The following is an 11,764-nucleotide window of genomic DNA, read 5'->3' on the forward strand; positions in this document are numbered from 1 at the left end:
TAAAACGAGAATAAACACAATTAACTTACCAGAAAAACAGTATTGCAGATAAATTTGTCCCAGCAAATCTAAGCATAAGCGATTATTACCACATGATCTTAAGCGTATAAAAAGAAAATCTTAAACAACCTAATGACCAACAGTTGCAGTAGTAGTGCTTTTCCCGCCAGGGTTTCAGCTCTGCGTTAAATGGTCAATGGGAGGCACAGAGTTGAGTGGTTTTGCATATCCAACTGCCATGCCAAAAGAAACACCTTCACCGATATCATCGAACAAGAAATCGAAGACGGGCAGAAGCTCATCAAGCAAGTACAGATTCTCCATTATCATTGTTGTACATTGGCAGATATTGAGATCCAAAACCATATTGAGTCGAGGACCACATTTGAAGATGCACGAATCAGTTCGACTTATCATCTTGTCCAGGCTAGAAAATGAATCTGAAGCTGTGCTTTATATTGATGGTCAAACAGCAATAATTGGTAGTTCGTGTAGCTTTCATGTTATAGCAGGCAAGGCCTCTTGACAAGTTTGCATGAGCAACTTACTGTCATGAAACGCAAAGCATAAAACTTGTTGTACATGTGAAATGATATTCTTATTGCACAACCAGCAGTTTCAAGATGGAAGACGTAAAATCCGTTCGGTTTGAATTAGATTTCAAATTCTGGATTTATTAACCAAAAAATTATAGAATGCGTGAAAACTCATAACGAGAAAAGGAGAGAACGAACCTTAGAGATGTCAATGTCATGTTAGCAATCATTTTCATCAGAGAAGTTGTCATCACTATCTTGCTCATAAATTTGGTATTCTTCATCACTCGTATATGCAGCTTGTATTCTATCACCCCCTGCTTCAGGAGATGGAAAACTACCAAAAAGCTCCTGTAAATGGGTTCTTGAGATATTCTCCATGTTAAGATCTAAGAAACATATAGGAAATTTACAAGAATTTGCAGAGCTTAGAACAATCCGTCAATTGAAAGCATTAAATGGTCACAAAATTCTCTCTTCACAAGACTAAGTTTATTTTGCTTTACTTTTAGTAAAATAAGGGAATACCGTTGCCAAAAACAAAAACAGAAAATCACATGATTGCTTAATTATTCTACAATCAACTAACAGCCATTGCTGATTCAATGCATTGCAGCAAAGGATGGGTAAAGAAGTCGCAAAAAAAATTCACTTTTTGATTCAAATCAGGCACAAAGAAAAAATATACACTGGATTGTTATGGTATAAGGATACATGAATGTGACTGCAGAGAAATTTCACCATCCTCAGCCTACGAACAAGTAAACATGATATAAGTCAACAAAAGTTGGCAGGCCTCATAATTTACTGTAAAAGTAGATGTCATGAAACCAAAAATAGAGAAAAACAGTGATCCAATAGATAACCGGTTGAAGAGAAATTAATTAAGTACCACATCAAGTCCATCATCTGTATCTAATGCCTCTTCACCATTATTAACCCCAATTTCATCTTTCTCCTCTTCCTCAACATTGTTGGGTTCCTCAACATCTTCATATCCTATAAGTTGTAGATAAACGTAGTTAATAAATACCTCCAAGTTCGTTTCCAATAATCAGGAAAAAAAAAAGCAAGTCCTGTTTGTATTATCGCAAAAAGATGTTAAGTGTTTCCAGTGAAAAAATAAATAAATAAGTGTTGCAAATAGCCATGCCAATCAAAGCAATGAAATTTGAGTACACAAATAAGTAATCAAATCCTACTTCAGACCATTAAAATCATTTTTGGAACATACCACGAAAAATCAAAAAACAGATCAGAGAACAAGTCTTTTGAACAAGCAAGATGCTAGAAAAGAAGCATGGATGAACAGATTTGAGGGTGGCTTTCTGTTAAGTACAATACCATGCATTTAGGGGTATTTTAGGAGAAGTCATTGTAGCTCAACCTCGCTAGAAAAGAAACACCCTATAAGTGTCTTATTTGCAGTGGATAAGTGCTTTGAAAGTTCATAAGAAACACTTTTTCTTTTTTTTTAATTAGAAACATTGTATTGATAAAAAGAAGGATAAGCAATCCTCCTTACGAAATACAGACAGAAAAAATCAGACTCCTTAGAGTCGAATGATGTGAAACAAAACTAGAAAACAAAGCTAAAAAACACACTTTTAATTATATATTAAGAGAAAAAAAACTATTAAAAGAACTGGAGAGTCGACAAATGTGGTTTTATTTTTATACCTGCTTTGGCCTGTGGGTGTACCACTTCATCACGCATTAGTTTGTCATTACTACTCATCTTCTTGGATTTTTTGAAGCTTTCAGTAGCAGCTTTTAGCAAGGGCTCTGCACCAGGTTCTGGGAATACAGATAGGAACCTCACTTTAACACAATCTTTCAAGTTTTCAAGCATGTTATATGAAAACCATCCTGTCTCAGACTGCAAACATATAAGCTAAATGTCACCAACCAAAACCAACGCTAGCAAAAACTGAAACAAATAGAAATTGTCAAAGATTAGTACCGCTAAAAGTACAGTCTACTACTAACTTCATTAACATACATATTCCTATTAAATTGTACTCTTGCAAGCTATCATTCTCTACATCCTCATTTCACTATTTAAGACACTCAAGCATGTAGTACATACTTAACTCTTCTATCCAACTGTTCTTACTCAACTTCCTCAATTCAGTAATAAGAAATTCATACATGCCATCTTTGAAATATGGAATTTGATGCCAAAAGGAAAAAAAAAAAAAAAAAAGGAACGCTAAGTTATCATACAGATCTTTGTTTTTAGCTTCCAGTAGATGTAATGGAATACGCAAACAGATTGTAAACACCGCTTATTTCAAGAAACTCACAGAGCAAGTTGTCTGGGCTGGAGGTTTTCTTATCTGTTCTTGAATGTAATCATCACCGAGTTCAAATAGTTGCAATGTTGTATGGCACTTGTAAGGAAACACTCGAAATGCACAAATATCCTCCCACCTATGCTTTAGTCTGCAAGACACCCCAAAAGAAAACGGACAAAAACCAATTATTTCTACAGAAAAAAAATATTATTTGCATTGACAATTGGAAATTAGGAAGTTTTGATGGTCAAAGCTAGAATAAGGATCGATAATTAAAGGAAAAATAAAATCCAATTGCACAGTCCATGATAAGTATCCTCCAAATAATGCTTGAAAATCAAATACATAAGTTTGAATATATATACCCAAAACTAAAAAAGGAAAATTTTAGAAGTGTGACATGAACTTAAACACCAGATGTCAAATCTTGGAAATTTTTTACGGAAGATGTCATCCTAATCTTCCAAAATCCTTAATCTGTTACCTGACGTTAACTCCAGCAAAAAAATCTCATCGTGGGGGTGGATTGGTGGTCGGCTCTCTTCTTTTTTTTTCTTTTTTTGCTTTTTTTCTGAAATCTTATTTAGTGACCAATTGAAAATTGTGTATAAGTCAGGTGACATTTCCAAAATTTTATTCCCAACTAAAAACTATGAACGGTACAGAGCTAAGATGATTGATTTTTCCCAACAACCAGTTTCTGGACAACTCTGTCAGAACTAGGCATTGCTTTCTTAATGAGCTGAATTCAATGGAAAGTATTGAAGGTCCTTAATGAACTAAAAGAGCAAGAAAAAGGCCAATAAATTTGACTACATCCTGCAGGGTGTCAGTATGTTGATTATTCTCTCTTTCTATTAATTGTTACAGTAGATTGCAAATCTGAAGCAAAAATTAAAAAAAAACCAAAAGGAAGACTTTGAAGAGAAACTTACTGATTGGCTGAATTAGCATCACAGTAACTCTGTAGTGGTGGTCTGACTCGAAAATCAATTTTCTGAAATCTGCTAATGCAGACATTAATGTAAGCCAAAATGAAGATATAACATCCATAAACATAGTTAGTTTAAAATGTGCACTTGATAGTGAGTGTGTGAGCTTGCACATATAAACTAACACATCGTCGTTAAAAGACATGAAATGAAAGGCAAGAAATTATTTCCCGTGACAAAATGGAAATTTTTAGAATAGTTTTATGCACACAGAAAACAGAAAATTATATGCAAAAGAGAAACAAAAATGGACAGATACTAAATACCATATATGTGCAAGACCTTGTTCTAAAATACTCACATTCGAGAATCAGGATCCTTGCGAGGATCATATCCTTTTTTTATCCAGAACCTGAGAAATGGTCCACGTGAAAAGTAGTATGCGACTCTAGAAAGAAGCCTGCAAGAACAGATTGACTTCAACCAACAGAACAAAGACTGAGAATAGAATGTAAAGGCTTATAAGGAGACAACCTTCTGAGTAGATGATCTGAAAAGTTGAAGCCCTTATCAACCAAGCGTTCAGTTAGCGAATCCTTTGGCCATACAGGCCGCTCATCAAACAGCTGAGATACAGCCATCTGTGACTCCCACTGATCTGAGCCTTGGGGTATATATTCCTCCCAATTCGTTCTCTTAGGAATCTGTAAGAATGTTAAGAACTACAGATACAAAACTTAGCAAAAACTTTGTTAAGATTCGAGTCTTTATAATATTCATTAATTTGATTGTTGGATTCTGATCTAAGTACTCACTTTAGGGACCTTATTTAGTCTCATTCCCACTTATTTCCTATCATAAGTAAAACAATCAAATCTTAAATTAAACCATAATTAGGTCTAAAAAGAATATGACAAAGCTAACACGAGGCAGTGAGTTCCAAAGACTCAATTAATGTACATACTTATTTTTATGCTATGCTAGATTAGTGCTAGAATAATCACAATGGAGCTGCACTGAATCTTTATTCTCCCTAGATTTCAAACACACACACACACCCCCAAAAAGCAAAAAAACCACCCCCCACAATTTTTAAATGAAATAAATATGAAGAAAAGATAACATGGAAAACTTAGAAAAACCCTCAGCAATGGGTAAGAACTAGATTACTAAAATAAACAAAGGATATCACTGATTCCAAAGTCAATTGCAAGAACTGGCTCCATATCCATCTAGACAAATAAAAATATCAAATGTCAGTTTGAACACCATGCACCTAGTTAACATCTCAAAGAATAAATTGAAACATGATAAAAGGTACTTATCCAAGAGAACACTAAGTTCTCAATTCAAATTTAAATCTATTGAAGCATTGATATACATTTCACAAATAAGAAACGATCATCAAAATGAAGGAACTGATAAAAGTAACACTGAAAACTAAGACACAAAAAATGAAAATCAATAAGTATAAGGGGAACCTTTCACTTTTGATGCCATAGTTAAAACCCTAAAGTCAAAAATGACATCTCAAAAATAAAATATCTATAACACCTATCTCCCTATCAAACTTTTGAGGCTAACATATCAATGTGGTTGTTTTCATGACCTTCAGCTTCCATTGGTTCTACAACTTTGTAATACACATCTTCTATCAATAAAAGCCAGATAAGTACAAATATCATAGCTTTAGCATGCATATTTAAAAACAACATATAGTTACTTGCGTCAGAAAAATTACAACGTAATTTAATCAATAATAAGATTCACCTCCCATTGGTGTTGCACAGGTTCTTCTTGATTCTTTTTTGCACTGAATGTCACTGATGGTTTCAACCTAACAGATTATAATACTGATTAATATTAGCACAAGAAACAAAAAATGGATAATTCACCTGAAACCATCCAATAACTCTTTTAATAGAAAACAAAGGTTTTTTTTTTTATACAAGGAAGTGGAATACAAAGAAGATGGGCTGAACCCCTTCTAATCAAGGCCTACAAGGCTTAACAACACACAATCAACACATAGCTCCCATCCAATCAAGATGAAATCCACTAAAGGGAATATTACCAGATATGTTTAGACAAATATGCCCAAATATATATAACTTCGAGTAGTAATGAAAGCCGCTAGAGCACCTTACATAAATTATCAGGCACATCCTCAGATCCAGTAACAGGAAAGTAATTAGATCCAGTATAACAATATAAAAGCCGCTAGAGTGTCTTACACTAAATTATCGGGCACATCCTTAGGTGCAAAGAGTTGGGGTAGCAGAATCATCGCATCCTCCTGATCAATATCCATAAGACCACCCTTATCTACAAATAGATAGATAAATAATATAAAATAAATCATCTAATTTGGTAAAGTAAAGAAAAAAAAAAGTTATGAATATATCGAAGCTATAAAAACACAGACAGTGAAACATAGTTACTTTACCAGAGTGTGGATCCTTAATTTCGATCCAATTTCTCTTTTTATTCCGTGCAACATCAGCATGAACAGGAACAACATGCTGGTAGTCAACCATTCCTTTAAAATGTCAAAAGAGGAACAGAAAAACCAGGTGAAGATCAGTTTTGAAATTGTAAGGAAAATTCATGAGAAGAAACAGGTGTCAGTGCAAGCAGGGCCACTCTAACCATCAAAGTGATAAGCCTCTGGGACACGAGCAACAATATCAAAATGTACTTGATCATTTTTAAGTATCTGCACTTCATCTTGTTTGCTGGCAAGTAATTCACTTTGGGGTTGAGTTTGTCCAGCATTAGACTTGGTTTTGGATATTTTAAGCAACAAGTTGTTGCAAGGACGAAGGTCTCCAAAGGCAGGATGTGAATATGGTTCTTGGTGCCGGAAATGAAGCTCCAGCCTGTTTGACTGTGACTTATGTGCCTGCAAATGATAGTACCAAGCCACGACTGAGCAAAACATTGATTGAACGTCTCTCTTCAATATGGTGAGAATGAGATTTGATTAAACATATAAGAGTCAATCTAAATCAGGCTTATCTTAATCAGGCTTGTGAGGTTCCTTGAAATTCCATTGTAATATTATTTAAAGTGAAAAATCCATTAATGCTACAATATCATTAATTCAATTCAACATTGAGAAACTAGACACAATTGATATTTATAAGATAGCAACTTGACACACCTTATGAATTCCTTGGGTCCCACCAAGTGTCTCAATGGCACGGGACATGGATGAAGGATAACCAGGATAGTGGATGGCAAAAACTTCACTGCTAGGGAGAAACCCGGTGGTGGTGCTGCCATCTTTTACGACTCCCATTGCAAATGATAGTATTGCTATTGTAGTTGAAAACCAAGCCAATGTAGTAGAGTTTAACTCGCTGAAATAACATACAATGGAAACAACGAAAATTCTGATATGCTCTAGAGTATCAATACGTCAAAGCTTTCAACCTTTGGATTTAAAAGTCTTGATGTAATGGCTCAAAATAATTTCTGAAGAAAAATCACTAAAATCACCTAAAAAAACTGGATAACCTGCTGTAGTGGGTTTCTTTGCCTCCCACGCGTCAAAGCTTGCGTACAGAGATGAGCTTTCCTCTTCAACCTGGAGATGGCAAATCTACAGAGATGGGAAAAGATGAATGTGGGATATTGCAAGCTCAGTCCCAAAAACCCACACCAAAAACCATGGCTTCTCTTCCTTAGGAACAGGGGCGGACGGATTAAGGGACAAGAAGGGTCGCTTGACCCCACGAACTGGACGGAAAAAAGGCTATGGACAGCCTGTTGAAGTCTGAGCATACACCATGGCGAGCAGAACGACGACCCCAAGAGATGCACGCAACGTGCTCGACGAAAGGCCACAGAGGTTGTTTTTTTTTTCTGCTGTGTGAGACCTGAATATTACCTTAGATTGTTGGGCTCGATCTCAAGATCATGTAGGAGAAAACGGTTCGTCAATCAAAGCCTCACAACCAAAGTTATGAATTTTAGAAGTTTTTAAGAACTATTAGAATTGAAGTTGCAGAGCTTCGACAAAGAAGAAAGACTCAGCGTGTTTGGGGTTGTAATCCAGCGCTTCTCATTTTTATGCCTTTTTGAAATGATCCATTAACACGGCGCCACATGTTTTTAAATTGGACTAATTTCATAAGTTCATTAAAAAGTCATATGTGCTTTGAAAAATTCAACGAAAATTACCCCAAACTTATAATCACATATACTTTTATCTCAAGACCTTCAAATCACATGTATTTTTGGTTAGATTAATTGTGTAATTGACATGGATTTTGTCCATATTTGATTTACAAAAAATTAAACCCAATTCCCTTCTCCCCTTCTTCTACCCGACTTAGCAGACAAACCCCATCCAAAACCCTTAATTATTCCCTTTTTTTTTAATTGATATTGTTATTTTCTTTTCTTTTTTCTTTCTTTTTTTTTTTCTTTTTTTTTCTTTCTTTTTTATAATTAAGTGAGTCGATGTGAAAAGCCCTAAAACATAGGTGTGTAGCTTGAGGTGAAAGCCAGAAAACATGGTTTTGGGAATAAAGGATGAGATCCCAACATGCTTACGTTGTCTAATACTTTCCTTACTATTTAAATCAGGACGTCCTTCAATATGAAAGCAAAAGCAAACTAGAGAGAACATAAGCAGAAATCAATCAAAAATGGAGTTCCCTTTGATTCTTGAAGCCTCAACAAATTTTAATATATCCCTTTCTTCTGGGGTAGGTTGGGGTTGATGGTAGAGTATTAGTGTGCGTGTTTTGCCTATATTTTTTTTAAAAAATTATTAGTTTTAAATAATTTGATAGGAAATGACTCATTTGTCCTCAAAAATGCCTCAACAATTTATCATAAAAAATTTCGACTAAATAAGAAAAAACCCCATAATATAAGAGTGGAAAAGTTTTTACTTTGTGAAACTACAATTGACAATATTTGCTCTTATGATTTTCTATCATTCAATGAATTCCTACTAATTTCTCTCTTTGACTCTTCCTATTTTCTATTTATTATTTAAATGCTTTACTTTTCTTTGAAGTGTATTTGCAACATTGTTGCACCCATTTAAGTGTTCTGCATCTAACAATAAGGTGAAAATCCTTTCACTTCCCAAGGGCACCGAGTTCGATTCACGTATCGTAGGAGGCAATTTTGAAGCAATACAATATATTACTCCCCCATCCTCTTCCTAACTAATGACCAAAAAAATATCATTTCACCCACCTACACACCATGCACGCAAAGTCTCTCATTCTCCATACATTTTTCTTAATTATTTCAACTTGTGGCCCAAAGACACGTCAACATATATATATATATATATATATATAACTTTAAGCTAATAATATTATTGTTGGTACAACTATTATTTTAAAATTTTGCAATATAAGTATGATGTTTTCATTAAACTTGTTTTGTTGAAGTGACTTCGTGAATCAATATTTGCAAATTGCAAAAGTTATGCATTATTATGGGTAATTGCATGTAGGTTCCAAAAGATATGTTGTATTAGCTTTTCAATCAAATGGGCAGTCTGGTGAAGGATCGAAGCCGAACAATTCCCAAAATATGAACTATTTTTATTTTAAAAATGAATGTTCTTCCAAGTTGGATTGATGTGATTTGTCAGATTTCTCGTGCGGCTTGGTGGTGCTTGGAGATGCGGCAAGCAGTGTGCCAGTGTTGCTGGATTTTATGGAGGAAGGGAGTGTTGGGTAGGGAACGAATGTGCATCATGCTACAATGTACAGATTCTAGGGTTAATTATAATTAATTTAATTTTGTTGTTTTTAAGGATTATTAAAAAAACAAGAAAATAAAAGTAGAATCCACATGGCAATATTCATTAATTGACATGCCATGACCACATCAACTGCCACATAAGATGACTAGCTAATGTGATCAATTTTATGTGTCTAAATAGCATTACTCATGTTACACACTTTGTGTCCAATTGACTTTTTTTTTTTTTTTTCCAATTTCAAAGATCTCAAAACCAAAAACCAAAAATCCTAAGGTAAAGCATGGTAAAGCTATATGTTACACACTTTTATGTCTTATGCATCAAACAATTGACTTTTTTTTTTCAATTTCAAAGATCTCAAAACCAAAAATCAAAAACCCTAATTCATAAATTGATAAAGGCCACTCAAAATCAAATATTTAAATTGAAATCTCAATTCAAATTCAAGTATGTATCTAAATTTAAATACATATATATATATATATATTACATGACTTGTTTCATTATCATGTTGAAAGATAACGAGTAATGCATATAGTTCATATATATTTTATTAGTCTCATTCTATTGAAGGATTCTTTAAATAATTTTAATTGAGGGACGCCATTTAAGGTATTCTATGAATTTTCTTTCAACGATCCAAACCAGCTAATTTTTAGGTCTTCATTGCAAAAAATTAGACAAATCGAAAACTGTTTAGACATCTAATTGTGTCATACAAAATCAATGAATATGGTGCTGCAAGAAAGTACTAAATTTTCAATAATTTAATTGAGTAGTTAAATGATATCGGATTCAAGTTATTTTTTGTAGAGATGATCTTTGAATGAATATCTACAAAATATATGGTTTGGATTAGTAAAATATATTGTGAAATGGGCCCTACAAGATTGTCCATCAAGACCTAGCCTCTCTTTAAAATTCTAAGTTTTAAGTTTACATTTAACCCCAAATATTCAATAACTTTCAAAATCACCCCCAAATTACCCCTTGACGTATAGGGACCGTATCGATGGAGTGTCAAAGTCGTATCATAAAGTAAACATGCCAAAAAAGTCTACGATACGTTATGTGGCATATCGGATACGTATTGATTCCGTATCGTATTGGGGCCGTATCGGATACGTGCATACTCCAAAATTATGGCGTATCGGTGCAACAGAGTTCATCACACTACCACTTTGCTCTCTTCTTTTATTGTTTTTGGTTTTTGGTTTTTGGTTTTTTTTCCTGTGGTGTTCTATGGTTGTTCAACACAGTACAAAAACTCGGTATATTTTGTATGCCTTAGTTGGTTCCGTAATCAATGGTTTCATGATTTTGTGTATGACTTCGTGATTCTTTTTTCTTGGTTTTCTTTGCGTTTTGGTGTTTTAATTAGCAGGAGGCCTCTAGCTTACTACCCAGATTCAAATAACTATAATTTACAGAAAGAATTTGAGAGATAAAAAAGACTAGTACATCGTCACTGGCAGCCAGCAGTCGACGTTGTGTGAGTCTAGCGAGGCTGAGAGCAATTCGTTGGACAGATCACGCAGCAGCAGGTGGTGGTTGCGATTAGGGTTTAAGGAGGAATTCGGGGTGAGAATTAGAAATTTTGGGGTTTTTTTAGAGGGAAGGGAAGTCGGGCTGGGCTTGGGAAAAAAGGCTGAAGAAAAGTTTTTTTTTTTTTTTTTTTAAAAGGTTGCAGATTGGTTAGGGCATTCTGTCGAGCACCTGGTGTGCACACCAGGTTTTCCCCTCTGCGGCTCTCGAGGATTACCTGCTCTAGTATCTATTGCTTAACAAAGTATACTTCATTACTAAAATTCATTGGGTATTTTCAGATTGATTTTTCAGTATTCAACTTTGAAACCTATTATTAAGTTTCAGGACTCAATTCAAGAAAGTGAATGCTTCAAAGTTCATAAGACTGACCCTTTTTTAAAATCTTAAACTCAGTAAAATGGACATTTTGACTAGTTGTTTGCGAGTGTTGACATAATTCTAGCAATTCTGCATTTTGAATAGTTATTATTCAAGTATTTGATTACGATATAGATGATGTTTAATGTGTTTATGTACAAGTATTAACGAATGAAATCTACTGCTCTTTTTCACATGGTTTTGTTCCTCTCTTTTGTTCTGCTTGCATGACATTTTGTTGGATTTGAGGTTGGAACGTAGTTCAGAGAGAGAGAGAGAGAGAGAGAGAGAGAGAGAGAGAGAGAGACATTTAGACTTATTTTCTATACAGTGAGGATAGGGTACTGATTAATCTAA

General features: G+C 34.4%; 1 protein-coding gene across 6 annotated transcripts; it reads right to left on the reverse strand.

Moving 5' to 3' along the window:
* On the reverse strand, nt 1–7,804 carry LOC103343456 (uncharacterized). 6 transcript variants are annotated; one of them, XM_089042699.1, is made up of 16 exons: nt 7,267–7,804; nt 6,929–7,127; nt 6,415–6,667; nt 6,212–6,304; nt 6,000–6,090; nt 5,536–5,602; nt 4,954–4,997; nt 4,300–4,470; nt 4,127–4,225; nt 3,769–3,837; nt 2,843–2,981; nt 2,217–2,415; nt 1,429–1,535; nt 1,251–1,287; nt 735–925; nt 1–547 (listed from the first exon to the last, which is right to left on the reverse strand). In XM_089042699.1, the coding sequence occupies exons 2-15, from the start codon at nt 7,064–7,066 to the stop codon at nt 756–758; spliced, it is 1,677 nt and encodes a 558-aa protein (XP_088898825.1). In that variant the 5' UTR covers nt 7,067–7,127; nt 7,267–7,804; the 3' UTR covers nt 1–547; nt 735–755. The 6 variants fall into 6 exon arrangements, with proteins under 6 accessions (XP_088898825.1, XP_088898819.1, XP_088898820.1 ...); XM_089042693.1 differs by having other exon boundaries at nt 3,769–3,840; XM_089042694.1 differs by having other exon boundaries at nt 3,769–3,840; nt 7,285–7,729.
* Nucleotides 7,805–11,764: the final 3,960 nt, after the last annotated feature.

This window comes from Prunus mume, linkage group LG8 (genome assembly GCF_029339155.1).
Source record: "Prunus mume cultivar Tortuosa linkage group LG8, ASM2933915v1, whole genome shotgun sequence".
NCBI classification, from domain to species: Eukaryota; Viridiplantae; Streptophyta; class Magnoliopsida; order Rosales; family Rosaceae; genus Prunus; species Prunus mume.